This window comes from Oryzias latipes, chromosome 21 (genome assembly GCF_002234675.1).
Source record: "Oryzias latipes chromosome 21, ASM223467v1".
Lineage (NCBI taxonomy): Eukaryota > Metazoa > Chordata > Actinopteri > Beloniformes > Adrianichthyidae > Oryzias > Oryzias latipes.
The window spans coordinates 28,258,777-28,277,884 of NC_019879.2; the positions used below are offsets into that span (position 1 = coordinate 28,258,777).

General features: G+C 42.9%; 1 protein-coding gene across 3 annotated transcripts; it reads left to right on the forward strand.

Annotated features, from left to right (window-relative positions):
- Positions 1 to 437: 437 nt before the first annotated feature.
- Positions 438 to 18,201, forward strand: ttll4 (tubulin tyrosine ligase like 4). 3 transcript variants are annotated; one of them, XM_011489984.3, is made up of 21 exons: positions 438 to 584; positions 2,250 to 2,933; positions 3,646 to 4,006; positions 4,668 to 4,824; positions 4,895 to 4,971; positions 5,045 to 5,093; positions 6,751 to 6,869; positions 10,556 to 10,666; positions 10,737 to 10,813; positions 10,888 to 11,082; positions 11,170 to 11,252; positions 11,326 to 11,454; positions 11,540 to 11,662; positions 11,737 to 11,835; positions 13,608 to 13,742; positions 13,813 to 13,977; positions 14,057 to 14,138; positions 14,230 to 14,440; positions 15,232 to 15,299; positions 15,397 to 15,467; positions 17,549 to 18,201. In XM_011489984.3, the coding sequence occupies exons 2-21, from the start codon at positions 2,547 to 2,549 to the stop codon at positions 17,697 to 17,699; spliced, it is 2,850 nt and encodes a 949-aa protein (XP_011488286.1). In that variant the 5' UTR covers positions 438 to 584; positions 2,250 to 2,546; the 3' UTR covers positions 17,700 to 18,201. The 3 variants fall into 3 exon arrangements, with proteins under 3 accessions (XP_011488286.1, XP_004082083.1, XP_020568659.1); XM_004082035.4 differs by having other exon boundaries at positions 438 to 571; XM_020713000.2 differs by lacking the exon at positions 438 to 584 and adding an exon at positions 858 to 1,033.
- The last annotated feature ends 907 nt before the right edge of the window (positions 18,202 to 19,108 follow it).

Genomic DNA, 19,108 nt, shown 5'->3' on the forward strand with positions numbered 1-19,108 from the left:
TTCAGAGTCCAGAACAAAGATGCGTTTTTATTTATTTTTATCTGAAAAAAATGATTTACAGTGTGAATAAACACGTTTATGAAACCCGCAAAAATAATTAAAATAAGTAATAAAAAAACACTCAGAAATATAACGAGAGATCATTTTTAATGATCTGTTTGTTTATACTGAGTTACTTTAAAAACGTGTCACACTGTAGTTTAATGGGTTAATAACAAAAAAACACCTTTGTAAGTATGTATTTTTTGTGTGTAAACATGTATTTTTTTAATTAAAAAAATAAAATTTAATTAATAAAAAATACATGTTTACAAAGTGTTGCTATGTATAAACAATATTTTTATTATGTCTCCTATTTGTTGTTCGTCGTTTTGTGAACTTCTTCTTGCCCGTTCATTTAAAGATTTGCCCTCTAGGTGGCAGTGCTGCTCCGTCACAAAATCTAAAACGGAAACTACGAAGAAGCGGCTCCATAGACGATCTTTGCCGTGATGAGTCACCCTGTCTCCTCAACTCAGACCTTCTACGTAAGAAGCTCCGGCGACTGATCGCTGCACTGACCAACATGTTTGTAAGTTGAGCCGGTAAGGCGAAGTTTGAGTCGGCCGCTCTGATTTCTGTTGTCTTAACGGTCTGTTTCCTGCACTTCCCGCTTTTTTTTTATACTGTCTGCGGTAGTTTCTGTTGAGCCGCTGCTAAGCTAACTCTGTGTGAACGGTGAGGCGGTAAACAGAAGTGGGCATGGGTTGGTCAAATTAGTGTAGTTAAGAGAATTAATCTCCGTTTCAGTCACATTTTTTAGTCGTTTTGAAAGAATACTCCGCACGGCCTCCGTTAACGGAGCTGCTCCTCCGAAGTGGCGGTTTGTTTTTGAGCTACAATCTTAGCTAGGAGGTGTCCCGGCACCGCGCGCACATGAGTGAGGTTTCGACAATACTCGGTATTTTCCGGCAAATGGGTCCACTTGGCGAATGAAAGTCAGTCGGAAGAGATTTCCCTCTTTTCTGTTAAGTTTCCCGTTTGACAGATACGGGTAAGGTTGGCGGAATCTCTTTATTATAACAAATAAACGGACAGAATAAAAACACTGTTTTGTAGCAGTTAATCTATAAAATATAGCTTTTAAATATTCACAATATTACAATGTTACATCTTTCAGTATCAAACCAATTTTTTTTTCTTACTTAAGATGAAGGTATAAAGAAGTTCCTTTCAAAATAAAATCAGATCTCCCTTTACTTACTTTACTTGAATTAAAAATGCAGGAAAGTTAGGTAAAACATGGCATTTTCTATCATGACTGTGGTGCACTTGCATCATATTTCTCCTTTTATTCCATATAAACATGACAACATTGGTGTAGGATTAAAAAAATTACATGTAAATGCATTTACTTACCTTAAGAACTTTGCCTCTGAACATCACTGAGCAGCAAAGATAACATTTGCTTTGATTTGATGTAATAATGAACATATCTGACCTCGTTTTGCTCAGTTATCTGACGTGTTGGAACAGCACACTTGATTTTGGTGGAGTCTCTGCACCGGTACTAAACAAGTTACTGACATTAGATCTCCTCTGTTTAAAAATCTAGACATAAATGGCAAAACTTAACTAACCTATTGTTTATCCAAAACTTTTATTTGTAAAGCCAAAGAGCCTCATGTGGCTCTAAAGATGGCCTGATTTCATCCAGAAAGCAAAGATTCAACAGTTAAAAATACATTTTCAGAGGGACTCTTCTAAAATACAAAAAACGTTGTGATTTCTTATTAGAAAAAAATTTCAGGCCTGTGAAAATACACTTTTGAGTCAACTTTTAGGAATGAAATATAACATACTTATAAAATCTATTATTGGAACTATTGGATTTATTGGAACTTTTCATTGGTTGCTAGAAAAACCATCTAAAACCTTTTATTTGACTTTTCGTTAAAAAAAATCTGAACTAGTTTTTTCATATTTATAAAAGTGTTTTCTTTAATAATTTGCCCGTTTTGGATAAATACACTAAATTTGGGGGACACATTTTGTTAAATGAAATCAGTTTTGGGGCTCCTGCGGTACATTTTCTTTCACCTCCGGGCTGTTTTTAAAGCTCCAGAAGATCAGAGATTGTCGCTCAGAAAGTCTCACTAAACTTTTGTTTTCGGTTTTGCAGAAAACATTCAGAAATTTGGTTGAGCCCAGGTTCAGAATCGCTCCGTTGTTTGTCTCCTGGGTCTAAACAGCTTCTCTTCTTGTTTCAGATGCAGAAGACGGAATGAGGTCACCATAAGTCTGTTCCCGTCGGATTTCCTCCCCTGATCTGTGACGGGGGGTGTTTCTCCAGTAGGAGTTTTCTGGTTTGTGTGGATCGGGCTCCTCTGAGGCCCCGCCCACTGTGCCACCGCGCCTCTGCGTGCAGTGATGAGCGTCGGCTGTTGGGGTTGGTCGGGGTCTCGCGGCGTGTTTGGTTGGAGCTGACACCTCCTGGTTCTTCCTGCTGAAGAGGCCGACAGGATTCAGCAGGAGCTCCGCCCAGCCCGACTGTCTTCGGCGCACGGATGTTGGGCTGCGCCGCCATGCCCGCCAACCAGTCCCTGCCCTGGGGAGGGGTAAAGCTCAGAGCTCGCTCCAGCAGCGAGGGCCCGCCCGCCACAGACGCTGCAGTGCCTTTCAGGATTGAGGACAAGCGGCCGAAAAACGAGCAGTTCCCCCACGAGTCGGACCAGAATCTGAGTTTGCCTCAGCGCCTCGAAGGCTTTCAGAACCAGAACCAGGTGCCGTCAGAGATGCTGGAGAACGGCTCTTCCTCCAGCATCACGATGGCGGCAACGCTGATGCAGAACGATAAGCCTGAATGCAATTCGGTGCATAGAACTCTTCGGAACCATCCGCGGGCTGAGAGCGTGACGGGACGGACCGCTGAGGAGCACGGAGACCGGAACACGGTGAGATCATTCAGGCGCCACAGCTGCTGGCGCCGCTTCTGCAGAGAACATCCAGATGTTCTCTCATCCACCAACCTCCACCTACCCGTGCAAGTCGTGATTGTATATGAGAGGTGGACTGAGTGACTCCTCCCCCCTGACCTTCCAAACAGGAAGTACCTGCTGGTTCCAAAACGCCAAAATCCCACAGACCTCCATAGAGAAGTAAACAGCTATTGGTCAGAATAACCATTCTTCTTTATTAACGTCTTCCTGATAACCTAAAGTTTGATTGACAGATTTCAAGTAGACCTCCAACAGGCTCACTCCAGATCGGTGAGAGTGGTTGCCATAGAAACGTTGACTCAGTCGGTCTGGTTCTCGTATACAGTCAGTGATGGAAATGAACGTAAAGATGCAGAATTCTGAGGAGGAAAATAACCGTGATGTCACTAGTGACCGAAAAAGTAGGAATTCTGGGAATTCCACAACCTGTTCATCGTCTGCCTGCCATCCATCCAAACTCCTCAGCACGTTTTGAGTTTTTCAGGTTTAAGGGTCAGAATGACGTAATGAGTTTCTGCTGGAAGAGTTTGTGAAAGTTTCAAATGTTTCCTGCAGCAGAGATGCAGGAAACTAAACGATCCAGACTCTCTTTTTGTTGCTTGAGTTCTTCACGAGAGTCCAGTCGGCTCCGTCTTTAAGCGTCTGTCTTCTTGTGGTTGATCTCCAGGCTGCAGACTGTTTGTCCTCACCGCCAGTGCCTCGTCCGTGCCTTAGTCCTCACACCCAGCAGGGCTCGGTGTCCTCAAAGAGGGCTTTCAGCCGCGATGGCGCCGGACCCGAAACCAGAAGCACAAGAAGACTAAGCGGTGCGCCGCGGAGGAGCCGGCGGGTTAAAACCGCCGTCAGGCAGCGTTCGGCCCAAAGCAGCTGCAGAAGTAGGTCTGCTAACGGCCTGCTGTCGGCGAGGGGGGTTTGTCTGGTGGTCATGGAAGCGGCGGCGAGCGGCAGGACCTGCACAGAACTGGAGAACGGGGATTTGGCGGTAGACACGGAGCAGCGGCGTCCCACACAGCCGGATGACGTCGCAGGTAAGCAGCTTAAGTGACAGACAGACTTCCTGTCCTGACGGGTCTGGGTTTGATTTAAGAAATTCCAGGATTCTAATGAAGCTTTTCCCTTCTGGTTCTGATCGGACTGGTTTTCTGTTAGACCCTTTAGAGCTTCAGTCGACATCCGCTCACTAACGTCTGGCCTTTTCTCCTGAGGGAGGAACTTCTCATTTTTCAGCCGCTTGTCCTCAACCCTTCCTTTTCTTTCTTTGATTGACGCCTGATCCTGTCCGACGCTTCAGACACGCAGTGCACCTGCATGGGGGTCAACCTGCACAGGTGCTGTGGGGTTTGGGGTAATCTGTGTGTCTTAAAGGAAGCACAGGTGTGTCTTTCATTTCCGTTGAGGCTCATGCGGCGACCAGGATTTGAGGCCTGCCTCTCGCCTCCTTCCCCCCGCAGCACGCCCCTGGAACGATGAGCATGAACATTTTCTCTTGGTCTGGTTGTGGGTTGGAGGTGCTGTAGGTCACTGCGACCACATGGGGGCGCTGTCCCGTGTTTGGAACAGACTGCTCTGTTCAGCAGCCTTAAGGATGTGCGGGCGTGAATGGAAATAATCTTCACCTTCACCTCATCACCTGTTTCTGTTGGAACGGTTCTCTGTAGATCTTTGATCCAGCTTTTCTGTTCCTGTCAGGTTTGGGTCAAACTGAAGCTTTGGTCGGCTCTGTGACCTCTCAGATCTCGGCCATCCACCTCACCAGACGGGACCGGCCCTCCTGCAGGTCGCCCCCATCCCCGTCCTCCTCCTCACCCTCAGTGGAGCAGCTTGGTGGGGAGTCGGAGCCGTCAGAGTAAGAATCCGCTTTCCCCTCCGCTCCTCTCTCTTTGGCCGGTGTGGCTCACAGAGGGCTTGTTTTCCAGCCTCCAGTGGGTCATGCAGGTGGATGGAGCGGAGGAGGAGCTTCCCGGCGAGCTGGAGAACGCCTGCAGCGACGCGGGTCAGGAGCTTTTCCTTTAACTTTACCTGCTTTGTCGGTTTCTCCTCTCACGGTTCCCTCTCCTCCTCCGCAGAGGACTCGGACTTTTCCGCCTCTGCGGCGCCGCACCCTCCGCTTTCCCGGTAAGACGCCTCTTAGGTTACAGCGTTCATTCATGCAGAAGAAAAGACGGCGTTCATATTTAAACTCCCAGCTGAACAAACTGAAAATGCTCAAGAAAGGAGGTTCAGGAACCGCAAACAGATGAGCTGGAAAGTGAAATAAAGTAACGATTATTAGAAAACTTGAATGTGCTGCAGAAGTCTAAATAGATATTTATTTTTTAGGTAAGGAACTAAAAGCATAATTAGATCAAACTCTGGACTAAAACTAAAAGCTCAAAACGTAGCGTCAGCTGGAAAAGTAGAAGGAAAAACCTAATGAAGAACAAAACAAACAAGAGTTTAGTGACTGCTGAAAGGAAAAAAAATCTCTTTATTATTAAGTTTAGCCGAAGAAATGGAACAAAAACACATAGAAGCTGATTTTATGATAAATGCTCTAAATGAAAAGCTGCAAACGTCGCCAAAAAAACATTAAAAAATAAGAAAAAAACAAAGTTAGAAATAAAAAAATGTATTTAAAACCTCACATATCTTAAATACAAGAAAAAAATGAAAGAAAAATATATTTTTATTAGTAAAGATGCTATAAAGCATAATTTGTCTAAAAGGATTTGCTACTTTAAGGAAAAGTTTGTGAATTTTAGTGAGATTTTCTTTTCTGAAATGATTACATTTTAAATTCACAGCTAAAAAATGTAACTAAAATAAAACTAATTTCCATCAAACTTTGTTTATGAAGCATTTTTCAGACAACAGGAACACAAAACGCTACACAAATTTTGAAAATTAAAAATTAGGAAAAAAAATGAACAGAATTCATCGAACATAAAGAGTAACAGCAATAAAACTCAAAGTATAAATGGAAACCGAAGTGGAAACCTGGCTTTATGCCGATGTGAGGAAATGATATTTTGGGGGCCGACCCAATCATGATGGACGACCCCCCCCCCCCTAATATGCCTGCAAACAGGCATATTAGAATAAATGTTGCAAATATTGATCAATTCTGAAAACGCTGGAGGGATTTTAAACAAGTTAAACCTTAAAAAGAAAACTATTTACTTCTTTAAAAACCCTTTTTGTGTTTTCCCTTTTGTTGTGTGTTTGTGTGTGGCTCCTGTTGTGGAAATCTCGTTTTTCGTGGTTGGGATCGGTCTGGTGTCCATAAACGGTTTGGGCTCACGGTGCCGTTGGATTTGCTGTTGGAGGTCTTCCTCCCATCAGCGGCCTCTCTGATTGGTCCGAGCCTCTTTGTGCGGCGGGTCATTGTGGAGAGCGGCGGAAAGCCGCAGAGTGCGGTGGAATTGTCGCCTGCATTGTTGCCCTCCGACTTCCCACCAGCTGATTCTCTACCAGGTGGCTGAAACGGCTTTTGTTGGGTTGAACCGCGACCCAGCGGATTTGTTTACGTGTTGATTTAGCACCCCCACCCCCCACCCCCTCTGGGCCTGAAAGCCCGGGCTCCTGGTGGTTCTCTGCACATCTGGCTGCGGTTCCAGAGAGAACCTGCTGCTGGTTTGAGACTGGGATTCCAACATGACCGTTATGTGAGTGCTGCTGCTGGCGAGCCGCAGGCGTGAAGCCTTCCTCCTCCTGCGCTCGTGGTCGCGTCAGCCGCCAAACTCTCTGAGCAAAGATTTGACGTCAGGCTCCTCTGTCGCCTCTCTGTCTGCAGCATCGAGGAGCCGATGGTCCTGGGAAGCGAGGAGGAGCGGGAAGAGCGTCCAGCACTGGTCCCCAGTCTGTTCCCGTTCATCCCTCCAACCCTGTACTTCAGCACGGCCAACGAGAAAGGTCAGCACGTCCGTTTGTGAAGCTTTGAACACTCTGGTGTGTCTCACTTTCTGGTAGTAAACTTCAGGATCTGCTTCATTAGTACCGTAAAGTACAACACTTTACTTCCACAACGTGTTGCAAATCTAACCTTTTGTTCTATAAACTGAGTTGCATTTTGGCCTGAATCCATAAATCCATTGCTTTGCCTTCATTGTGTTCGTACTCGTACTGTGAAGCCGTGGGCCACGGACCCGTTTAAATTCAGACAATATTTTCAGAGACGGGTCTGAACAGTTTTTCATTTCATTTAAGCTTTAAAAATATTTTTCAGGTTTTAAATGCTACTACAAGAAATGTTAAAAAATCTGAAACCATTACTCCGTGTTTTTATTATTTACAGAAGACAGAATTGATGAAACCAAGTTGTTTCTGATTTGTAAAGAATTAAGAAAAGCAAAGAAAAACAGTTTTTTATAGGATATAAAAATAAACTACAGTATATAATAACTATACTACATTACAATAGTAAAGTGTAAACCACAGTATATAGCAGGGGTGTCAAACTCATGTTGGTTCGGGGGCCACATTCAACCCGTCTGATCTCAAGTGGGCCGGACCAGTAGCGTAAAGGCAAAATAAAGCTTTATTCTTGTTTTTTTACCCAATTGGAAAACATGCCTCAACCAACAAGGTAGCCTTGTCATTTCTTATTACACATCCATTCACAGAGGCCAATGGATCTTAAATAAAATTCATTTCACTTTAAAAAATATTGGTTTGTTCAATTTAATACAGACTGAATATTTTAAATCTGACACTGAAGCAATCCTGATAATAAATTCAAGAGTGGCTACATAAAAAAATGAAACATCTTCCTAAAATGTAAACATCCAAACGATGACAAAATTACACTAAATTAAACTTGCAAACATTTGTGAACATAAGAGTTTGGAGTTAACCTCCTTTCTCTCCTGAAACTTCACCCATCCATAGATTTCAGGATTCAAATCCTGTGCAGAAACACATTTACTGTCATTCAAGTGAGCAAAACACAATGAAATGTCCATTATTATTATCATTCATTATTATAAGAATCTTTTCCTGGTTTCTGCCTGGATTTTGTGGCAACACCTGCCTTCTTCCTGACCTTTGATGGAAGCGCCATCAGTGACCAAAATAACTTAATGTGACCAGTTTACTCCAACATTGTCCAGCACAGTAACTAGAGAACTGACTATGTCATCAGTTGTTGTTGTGTCCATCAACTCCAGAAACTCCACTGTGACATCTCTGCAACACCTTTAATAAATATGCACAGCTGTACATATCTGTGATGTTGGTGCTTTCATCAATAGTGACTGAAAATACAATAAATGACTGGATTCCTTCATATGGCTGCCCATGTTTCCTCAGAGATGTTGGATCTGATCGTAATTCTTGACAGACTCGTGTTTAAAGTCGACTGATTTTTGGGGAACAAGACTTCTGGAGCCTTCAGCATTTTTCAATAAGTTCACCATCAGAAAATGGTTTGGATGTTTGCTCCAACTTGTCTGCAATAAGGTAGCTAGGTGTCACTGCTCCATCACTGACGTCACGGCTGCAGTAAATCCAGATGGTTATTTATCGGTCCAGCTAATAGTTGCTAAATCTTTTTTTTTCTTAACTGCAAATGGTGAAACTTTTCTTTGTGGAGAGTCTCATAGTGTTGCTGAATGTTATGTTCTTGGAGAACCTGTTGATGACATACCAAGCTTGCAGGTTTGCATTCAGCTCCGTGAACAAATAAAACGCTTTCCATTTTCCAGGAAAGCTCAGGACTTCACTTCAACCTTTTGTTTCTTTTTGACAACATATTGGTCATTAGGGTGTCACTACTGATCATCCTTCAGTGGTGAGGCTCACAGGAAACCAAACTACTGCCTACCCAGACACAGAACTGTTAAGTTTCGTTATTGGCACATGCAGAGTTATGTTGTTTCACCTGTTAAGTTTTCCCTTTGCTCCCCCTAGTGGCGGAAGTGCGCATTTCGGTTATTTCTTTAAAAAATCACAACTCACCACAGGAATGGACTAGAAACTTGCTTTCTTTTTTAAACAAACTTGTGATTTTTACTCTTCATGTGTGGGCCGGACTAAACCACCTGGCGGGCCGCATACGGCCCACGGGCCGTATGTTTGACACCCCTGGTATATAGTAACTATACTATAGTAAAATAATAAAGTATAAACTATAGTATATTGTAACTATACTACAGTACAATAGTAAAGGATAAACTACAGTATATATAACTAGACTACAGTAAAATAGTAAAGTATAAACTATAGTATATCGTAACTATACTACAGTACAATAGTAAAGTGTAAACCACAGTATATAGTAACTTTACTACATTAAATTAGTAAAGTATTAACTATAGTATATAGTAACTAGACTACAGTACAATAGTAAAGTATAAACTATAGTATTTGTAACTATATTACAGTACAATAGTAAAGTATAAACTATATTATATAGTAACTATACTACAGTAAATAGTAAAGTATAAACTAAAGTATATAACTATACTACAGTACAATAGTAAAGTGTAAACCACAGTATATAGTAACTATACTATAGTAAAGTATAAACTCAAGTATATAGTAACTATACTACATTAAATTAGTAAAGTATAAACTATAGTATTTGTAACTATACTACAGTACAATAGTAAAGTATAAACTCAAGTATATAGTAACTATACTACATTAAATTAGTAAAGTATAAACTATAGTATTTGTAACTATACTACAGTACAATAGTAAAGTATAAACTAAAGTATATAAAAACTATACTACAGTACAATAGTAAAGTGTAAACCACAGTATATATTAACTATACTATAGTAAAATAGTAAAGTATAAACTATAGTATATAGTAACTATACTACATTAAATTAGTAAAGTATAAACTATAGTATTTGTAACTATACTACAGTACAATAGTAAAGTATAAACCACAGTATATAGTAACTAGACCACAGTAAATAGTAAAGTTTACACTACTCTTTTTCTGTAGTAGTCTCAAACCCCCCGGACAGTAAAATAGTAAAGTCTTAACTTTAATATTGTATAGTGTTTCATATTGCTGCATATTTTCCACAATTCAGTAGTTTTTTGTTCATTCCGTAAACGCTTAGCTACTGTAAAACTTTATTTTTGTTTTTGCAAATCGGTGCAAAGTTGCTTCTCTCACCTTCAGAACTGGTTGGAATTGCGTCATTAAGGTTCCTATAATTCAAAGGACATCACGGTAAGGTAGTATAAACTTCTTCTTCTTCTTCCTCTTTCGGCTTCTCCCATCAGGGGTCGCCACAGCGAACAAGTCGCATGGTAAACTTGGCAATGTTTTACGCCGGATGCCCTTCCTGACGGAGCTTTAAATCAGACCTGCATCAGATATATTTATTCATTTGAAGATGACAAGCAGCAAAAACTCTTTACAAACCTTAAGGAATAATCAAAAACATGTAGCATTAAAAAAAACTACCGTTTTAGAATCTGGACTCTGAGTCTTCTGTCAGAAACACTGACTGTACTTTTCTTGACCTACATATGAATAACATGAACTCGGGGATTGTGAAAGGAGGTTGGATTTGTCTTCATCGGTGTGTCTTTGGACGTTCTGCGTCTCACAGAAGCATTGACCTCCCCTTTCCCTGCAGTGGAGCTGCTGCCTGCAGAGCAGAGGCGGCTGCTGAAGTGGAAACTGAGCACGGTCACCCCCAATGTGGTGAAGTACACGGTCGACCGGTCCCACTTCAAAGTCACTAAGAGTGAGTCGACGCTCAGCCACACAGTGGAGTCCTAACAACCGGAGGTGACAGAAAGCTGTTTGTGTTGCAGAAGGCCACGACTGGTTGGGCTGCTGGGGACACCACATGAGGTCTCTGGGCTTCAAGGAGCTGGGAGAGCACCAAAAGGTGAGGGCCGGCGGCTCCAGGATGTGTTCTCCTGCAAAGTCCAGACCTGATACGTTTGTTTGATCTGGTTCCAGTTGAACCACTTCCCAGGGACGTTTCAGATCGGCAGGAAGGACCGACTGTGGAGGAACCTCTCCAAGATGCGGCTTCGCTACGGCAAACAGGAGTTCAGTTTTTTCCCGCGAACCTTCATTCTTCCTCAAGACATAAAACGGCTTCGGAAAGCCTGGGAGGACGGAGGCTCCAAGCAGAAGTGGATCATCAAGCCCGTAGGTTTTGCTTATTGCTCATTGTGATTCCACGTATGGTAGACAGGCCTCCGTCTGACCTCCTCTTCCCCTCCTCCTCCTCACCAGCCTGCATCGGCCAGAGGAGTAGGCATCCAGGTTATCCACAAGTGGAGTCAGATGCCTCACAAGAGGCCTCTTCTGGTCCAGAAGTGAGCAGCTTGGAGTCAGAAGAACCCAAGCATCCGTGTTGCTATGCTGAGACATAGTCCTTGTGGTTTGCAGGTACCTTCACAAGCCCTACCTCATCAGCGGGAACAAGTTTGACTTGAGGATCTACGTCTACGTGCCGTGCTACGACCCGCTCAGGATCTACATCTTCTCTGACGGACTGGTTCGATTCGCCAGCTGCAAGTGGGTGGTCTCTGAAGTCTCAGTTTTGGGGTCTGAGCCCTGCAGGTTTATCAAGCCCCTCCCCCCATCCACCTTGTCTTTGCAGGTATTCGTCTTCCATGAAGACTCTGGGCAACAAGTTCATGCACCTGACCAACTACAGCGTCAACAAGCAGAATGCAGAGTACCAGACAAACAGCGACGATAAAGCATGTCAGGGACACAAATGGTAAGAGACGACGGCGACAGCATGGCGCTAAACAGACTCCACCGTTGTTCTGAGAAGAAACCATCTGTTTTTAGGGCCTTGAAGGCCTTATGGCAACTCCTGGGCTCCCGAGGCGTCAATACCACCCTGATATGGGAGAAAATCAAAGACATCGTCATCAAAACTGTCATCGCGTGAGTTTCCCTTTAGCTCTCTGTTATTTCTTTCTGCATTAAATCTATGAATTCATTTCTCGTGTTTTCTTAAACTGCTGCTTTAAGTTAACAGTTGCTACTGAAGTGACATGGCTTTTCTTTACCTAATAAAAATCAATTTGAAGTGATAATAGGACAAAAAAGGATAAATATCGAATGGCATGATGAACGTGTGACTGGAAATCATTTGGGGATCAAACCCAACTTTAAGTTTTAATCCCACTTTTGTAGTGATTGAGGTGAAACCAGGTCCGAGTCCAGTCCATACCCCAAGTCGCTTAACACTATAGCTGCAGCTTTACTGTTTGGGCTCTTGGAACTACCGTAACCCTCTAACCGTTTCACCAAAAATATAATTGCAGGGGATTCTGACAGCAGAGAAAGCAGCTTTGTAACATGTAAGACCGTGATACTGTAAATCAGAATTTTCTGGAATTACGTTAATTCCTCAAACTATCAAAGAATTACGCAAGGGGATAATGACCTTTGAAGTGTGCATTATCAGAAATAAAGCGCACTTGCAGTGCATTTTATTTCTGATAATGCACAAAGTTCACCTCTTACCGCTTGTTTTTGTCCAGATGATGAAGCTAAGGTTTGTTATAAAGAAGAACAATAAAAATACGTGACCGGAACTTCTTTTTTATCACTTTTCACCCGGACCATGGTGTAATGTAACTTTAAGAATGCTAAGTCTCCACTCCACCCAATTTCTATTATCCTAGCTGTTCAACCATGTTAGCAATTAATGTAATTCCATCAAATTCTAAAGGTGAGAAAAGCACCTTTGAGCTGGTTTGCAACTTTTCCACAGAAAAATTAGAGAATTTGCTGGAATTGCTGTATTTTCACGACCATAGGGCGCACTGGGTTATAGGGCGCAGGCATGTAAACACATACCGGTAAAACATGCTAGTGTGTAATTCTAGAAAAGGCAGCGGGAGCAAAACTGAGTTGGTTGTGATTTATTTTTCTTTTATTCAGTCATCAATCAGCATCCAAAAATCCATCAAAGTCCTCATCTTCTGTATTTGAAATGACAGTCGGGCTAAATTTCTATCAAACACGGCAGGTTCCATTCCGTCATTGTCAGAGTCCGTCTCGTTGCCGTGCGGCTCCTCATGAATGACGCCGACTTTTCGGCATTTCAATAGCAGTGCAAGCAGACACGTTAGCCCAAACTTCTACAATCCATTCACAAATTGTGGCGAACTTCTATTATCCCAGCCCCGTTCAACCATTTTTATTACACGAGTTATCATTATCCGGTTCATGACTTTTATCAGATGATTTACCAACAGTTTCAGGTCATTAAGAATCCTTAAGTATCAATTATTCACATGACAAAGATTAAGTACTTAATTATGTAAAATAGAAACAACAAAGCACATGCAGATCAGTTATCTAAAATATATGCAGATTATATTCATTAGAAAAATCATAACTACGATTTAGGTTTTGGAACCACAGTAAAGAATTCTTCATTCGGGCCACCTCTGCTCATTTAGCTGGACTTGACTGGACTAGGAGAAGAGCTTCAAGTGTTCTTCTGAGGTGAGGAAGGGGTTAATAGTCACAGAGACCTGCATCCCTTCAGACGTTCTTCTGCTTTGATGACATCCTGGAACAGTTTTGGTATTGTGTCTTCTGGGAAAGTTCTCCCACATTTAGAACCGGGTCTTGACTAAGTTGCTCAAGGCTGGACCGAGCCTGTGGATTTGAACCGACGTCCCACCTGCTTTGCTTCCCAGCTCTGAGCCGTACGTCCACAACCTCATGAAGATGCACGTCAAATCTCCGTACAGCTGCCACGAGCTCTTCGGCTTCGACATCATGCTGGACGAGAACCTGAAGCCCTGGATCCTGGAGGTCAACATATCTCCCAGGTGACACACGTGCGCACCGTCGTGCACGAGCCGGCCCCGTTTTGTCTGTAACTGGTGTTTCCTCGTCCAGCCTTCACTCCAGCTCCGCCCTGGACGTGTCCATCAAAGGACAGATGATCAGAGATCTCCTGAATCTCGCCGGCTTCCGTCTTCCACAGAGAGAAGAAGAGGAGGCGTCGCCGTGCAGCAGCGCCTCCAGCAGCGCCTCCAGCAGCGCCTCCAGCTCCACCAGCAGGTGAGGGGGGGGGTACTGCTCTTTTCTATTGACCTGAAGTGGAGATTTTCTGGAAACCCCATGTTTCTGTTTTTGGTAGTTTGAGCGGGAGCAAACCCACCGTGTCTGCAGACGAGAGGGTCAAACGAAGCTTTTACCTCTCGCAGTTTCACGTCGACCAGGTGAGGCAGCAGGAAACGCTCCCAACGCCGCCCACTCACTCTGAATAGACCTCTATGGAGTAGAAATCTCGGCTAACCTTTTTCCTTGTAGGACCTTCTGGTGTCTGTGTTGGACGTCCTGACTCCAGAGGACGTCCGCGTGCTCGCCGAGAGCGAGGACGAGCTGAGCCGCAGGGGCGACTTCGAGCGCATCTTCCCGTCGCCCTCGTCATCGCGGTACCTCCGCTTCTTCGAGACGCAGAGATACTTCAACATCCTGCTGGACCAGTGGGAGCAGAAATACTGGAACGACTGGACGAAACGTAGGAAACCGACGTCCCGGAACTGTTGAGGAAGCTGGTTTGAAACCAGACACAACGGTTCAGGAAACCGTTTCATGAAGTCGCTAAATACAAACAGATCATTGACAGCATTCTTAGTAGAGGAAAAGTTCATTTGTGAGCCAGAAGTAAAAAGTGAAATGAAAAATATCCGTATTTTTACTCGTTAAAACCTTTTTTTTCCCGCATTATTAAAGTCTCCCTCCAATTATATTTTGATCTATTTTCAAAGCGTTCCCACTGATCTTTGTTTACACTTCCTCCCACTAGTTTACAGCCCTCCGACCTAACATTAGCAGTGCAACAAAAATGGTCAGCAATGTTGTCCAGTCGTTCAGTTTTGACTGTATGCACAGATGTTTTCACATCTGTAGCACCTGTAGGGTTTCCATCCATGGAAGACGGACATGGATCTGGTCTGCAGGTGGATGATCAGAATGGAGCGGAGCAGGGAGACTTTGGCCCCGCCCATTTCAGTTGCTGCGTCACAACAAAAGGCAGTTTTTCATCTGCTCCTGATTCGTCCACATTGAAAGAATTCCTGACATGCAGGCTTAAGCTTAAATGATTTTATATCCCCCATGTTAAAAACACAGTTTTCTCATTGGAGTGGGTCTTTAAGGACGGCAAACATTGACAGATGAATTTTTTGTTTCTTTTATGTTACAAGATATCAGCATAGAAACTGTTTGTCTTACTTTGACAAGATATTTTGTTCAAACATAAAACAGTTGTGGAGCTCCTGATGTGTGAAGTTGTGGGTTTCTGTGCAGGTATCGATCTGCTGAAGGCTCTGTGTCAGGAAAGAGTCCATCTGGGAACCAGTGACCCCGCCCACATGGTCAGTTCCTGTAGAACCAACACAGATCAAACAAATTGCATCAGAGAAGGTTCTGTTTCTTCTGGGAAACCTAAACTCGTCTGTTCTGTGTGCTCAGTGGTCAAAGTGCAGCTACGTCTCCAGGTTTCAGCCTCAGGGACGAGAGGAGACCGGCCCGCTCAGACCCAGGTAGCAACGGGACACTTGTCCAACATTCATCCGTACACTGATGAATAAAATGAAACTTTAGACTGATTTAGAGGTCAGTGCAGCTACAGTTACACAAAAATGTGGGTATTCTTTCGATTAGCCAAAACAATGAATGGTCAGAATAACAAAAAGTCGTCTTCGAAACAAAAAATAGTTGTAGCAAGATCAAAGAAAAGTGATGGTAGAACCAAAGAAAAGTTGTAGTTTAAACAACAAAATGTCATCAAAACACAAAAGTCACAGTGAAATACAAAGGAAACTTGTAGACAAAATGAAAAAAAGTTGTAGTGAAAACAAAGAAAAGTTGCGTTTAAAATAATAATGGCGTCAAATCAAAGAAGTTATATTTGCAGCAAAGTTGTAGTCACAAATTAATGTCATAACTCATGCCAAATGTAAAACCAAAGGTATTAATATTATGTCTTTTTATTTTCCTTTTTACTGTGCTGCACTTTGTCTAAGGTTTTATTTTGAAAGTACAGTGTCCCCCGCGTATTGGCGTTTCTTCTTTAGTCATGTGACTCCTCCAGTTCATCACAAAACTCAGACAGCTTAAGACACTGGTATGAGACGTTTGTGTCTGAAGGAGGAAGCTGCGGGGGAGGGGGGGGGGTGAAGAGCACGCCGGACCGCCGGCTTCCTGCTAAGGAATATTTCACAGCTGGTTCCACCGGTTCCTGAATCGCTGTAACAGAAGTTTGCTCTCATGCATGGAAAAATGGCACAAGCTGACTCTGAAGAGGCCGGAAAATATCCTGAAGCTGAGGAAGATTATTTGCGGATAATTATCATCCGGATGAATGAATGATAAAACCGGCCTACTCTGGAAGAAGATGACCTCTCGCTCTTAACTGATGAAGGAGGAAGAACGGACAGAGTGGCACTCCTAATGTGTGTTTTACACCACGGTCCGGGTAAATTCTCGATTCTGATTGGTTGCTGGGTGTGGATTGAAAAGTGATGATCCACAGGGAAAATGCTCGCCCAAAAAAGTAGTTCCGGTCACATATTTTTAATGTTCTTCTTTAAAACAAACTTTTTTAGCTTCATCATCTGGACAAAAACTAGCGGTAAAAGGTAAACTTTCTCTCTGAACTAATGCTTTATTTAACACATCGTGATCATCAGCATAGAGACAAACAAAAAAAAACATGGCGCATTCAATTGGTTTTTAGTACTTTTTTCTTGTTATTCTTTGGTTTAGATCACTTTTTTCCCAAAATAAACAAATATAAAATATATGCATATACATACAAATATGTAAGGGTTAATGGCCGACGAAGTGTGCATTATCACTTTTTAAAGCACGTCGTGGAAGACTGAACCGGCGGAGGAATGTTGCTTCCGCAAAGTGCATTAAAAGGTGATAATGTACACTTCGAAGGCCATTAACCTGCTTATACCATGGTCACTTACAAAAGAAATAAATGGTAACCCGTTTTTAGTCCATAATTCTGTTTTTTTTCCAATTTGGATCACTTTTCTCACAAAAAGCGAACTATTTGTTACGTGCTGCAGTCAAGTCAGTTCCCATCTTTCTGATGGGCTGAAAAAAGCATCAGTTCAGAGAGAAAGTTCCCCCCTTTTACCGCTTGTTTTTGTCCAAAGGATGAAGGAAAAGGTTGTTTTAAAGAAGCCGGCGCAGTGATACAAAACATTCTTCTTTTTTCACTGTGCAGTTATCCTGTGGTATATCACTTTTTAATGCACACCCAGCAGCCAATCAGAATAGAGTATTCATCCGGACCATGGTATAAAAGCGGGTTTATGGCCTTCGAATGGTGCATTATCTGAATTAACGCACGCCGGGGAAGCCTGAACCATCCGATGTGTCGGATGGTTCAGGCTTCCCCGGCGTGCGTTAATTTTGCTCCAAATAAAAATAAAACTTTGTTGAGAAATCTTTCATTAAAAATGTTTCAGAAGGGTTTTTGATGAGGAAGGATTGGTGATGTGAGGTGGGGGGTGGTTTTTGGTCCCTAACCCCCCCTCCTCGCGAATACAGGGGGGGAAATACTGTCCAGGTCTTCATTTCTAAAGCCCTTCCTCGTCTGTTTCAGCGTGGTGGTCACCTCCCAGCACGACTCTCTCGACGAAGACTGTTCGGACTGTTCCAACCCTGAGCTCAGCTCCGCCCAGAGCCTCCTGCTGCAGCGGCTGGCCTCGCTTTCACCCGGTAACCCCGAACAAACACCGCCTCCACGCGCTTGAGGCGATATCTCCGCGTTTACATCCTCAAACGAAGCTTCCGCTGGTCCGTTCGCTGGAAGCCGCGTTGAATTTTGTGGGGAGCGGAACGGGCGAAGCGTGAAAACAGTGGAAGCAGCTGCAGGATCCTTCCTGCTGTTTACATGGAGGAGGAAGCCGCCATCGCCACCGTGCCAGAGAATGTGCCAATTCTCATCCTGCGGCCTCCGCATCACTGTGATTCCTTCGCGTCTTCAAATTTCGACGACATCCAAGATGTTTCTAAAGGGCTTCACTGTCTATGGTTCAATTCAACACGATTCCTCCTCCCCAGAGACGGACTTTCTGGTCTTGGTTCCGTTGGTTCCAGCGGACAAACATCTCGTTCCTAAAACAATGCAGCTGTTCGGTGAGAGTTCGGGTTGAAATGTGCCTCACTTCTGCCTCTGAAGTTTGACAAATGAACACTTCAGAATGTTTTCACTGCTTTTGTAGATTTTCAGAATAAAAGCATTTTGCTCCAAAAGCTGTTTGTTTTTTTAAATCTACAAACCTTACCGTTCCTAAAGATATTGTTTCAATCACAAAATGTCGAAATTGTTTACAATGTAAAGAATGTAAAGTAGAGAATAGTCAATCAAAACAAAGAAAACGTAGTAAAAAAAAGTGTTTTAGTGACCCTGATATCAAAGAAACTCCCAACATAGATAAAAACGTTAAATGATTCCACTACGGGAAAATAAACTGTCATAGCCAAGAAAACAACCTATGATGGTCGTTGTTATTAAATAGCATTATTCATGAACATTTCTGCGTACATAGACTGTGACTGTCAGCTGTGCAGAGCAAGAGTTCAGTGCAGCTAAAAATAAACGTGCAATAAAACTTGAACTTCTCGCTCAGTCAGACCAGCTCACCCTTAAAGCCGCACCGCTCTGAATCTGAACACTAAAGGTTATCAACGTCTTTCCTAGATAAAGCTGTAAACATGAAATGTGTTCAATGAGCTTTCAACAGAATTTCTATTTTTTGTGGTTCATTTTTAACATTTTTCATACCTTTCTGCTTTGGTTTTACTGTGTGTTTGGTGACCATCGCCTTTTGGATCGGTTAAAAAAAAGAAAGAAAAATCCTGCCCCGTTTCCATGGAAACCAAAGATGGCATTCTCCCCTAGAGTTAAAAAGAGAGCGAGAGCATTCCCTCTTTGTCTAATATGTTCGAGTAGGTTCACCCACTATACTATACTACTATTATAGTACTATTATACTACCAATACTATACTTAATATACTAAAATCCTGTTGGCTGCATGAAATAAACAGGATACAAGCAGAATAAAGCTGTAGAAAGTCAGCAGAAGTCTGAGAACGTTGGACAGACGATCATGGTCATCGGACACCTTCAAGTGATGAAAAATTCTTAAAAAACTAGCG

Coding starts and splice junctions, on each gene's coding strand:
- ttll4 (XM_011489984.3), top strand. CDS start 2,547: ATGTTGGGCTGCGCCGCCATGCCCGCCAACCAGTCCCTGCCCTGGGGA. Junction 11,083..11,169: donor AGAAGTGGATCATCAAGCCC/GTAGGTTTTGCT, acceptor CCTCCTCACCAG/CCTGCATCGGCCAGAGGAGT. Junction 11,663..11,736: donor GCATGTCAGGGACACAAATG/GTAAGAGACGAC, acceptor ATCTGTTTTTAG/GGCCTTGAAGGCCTTATGGC.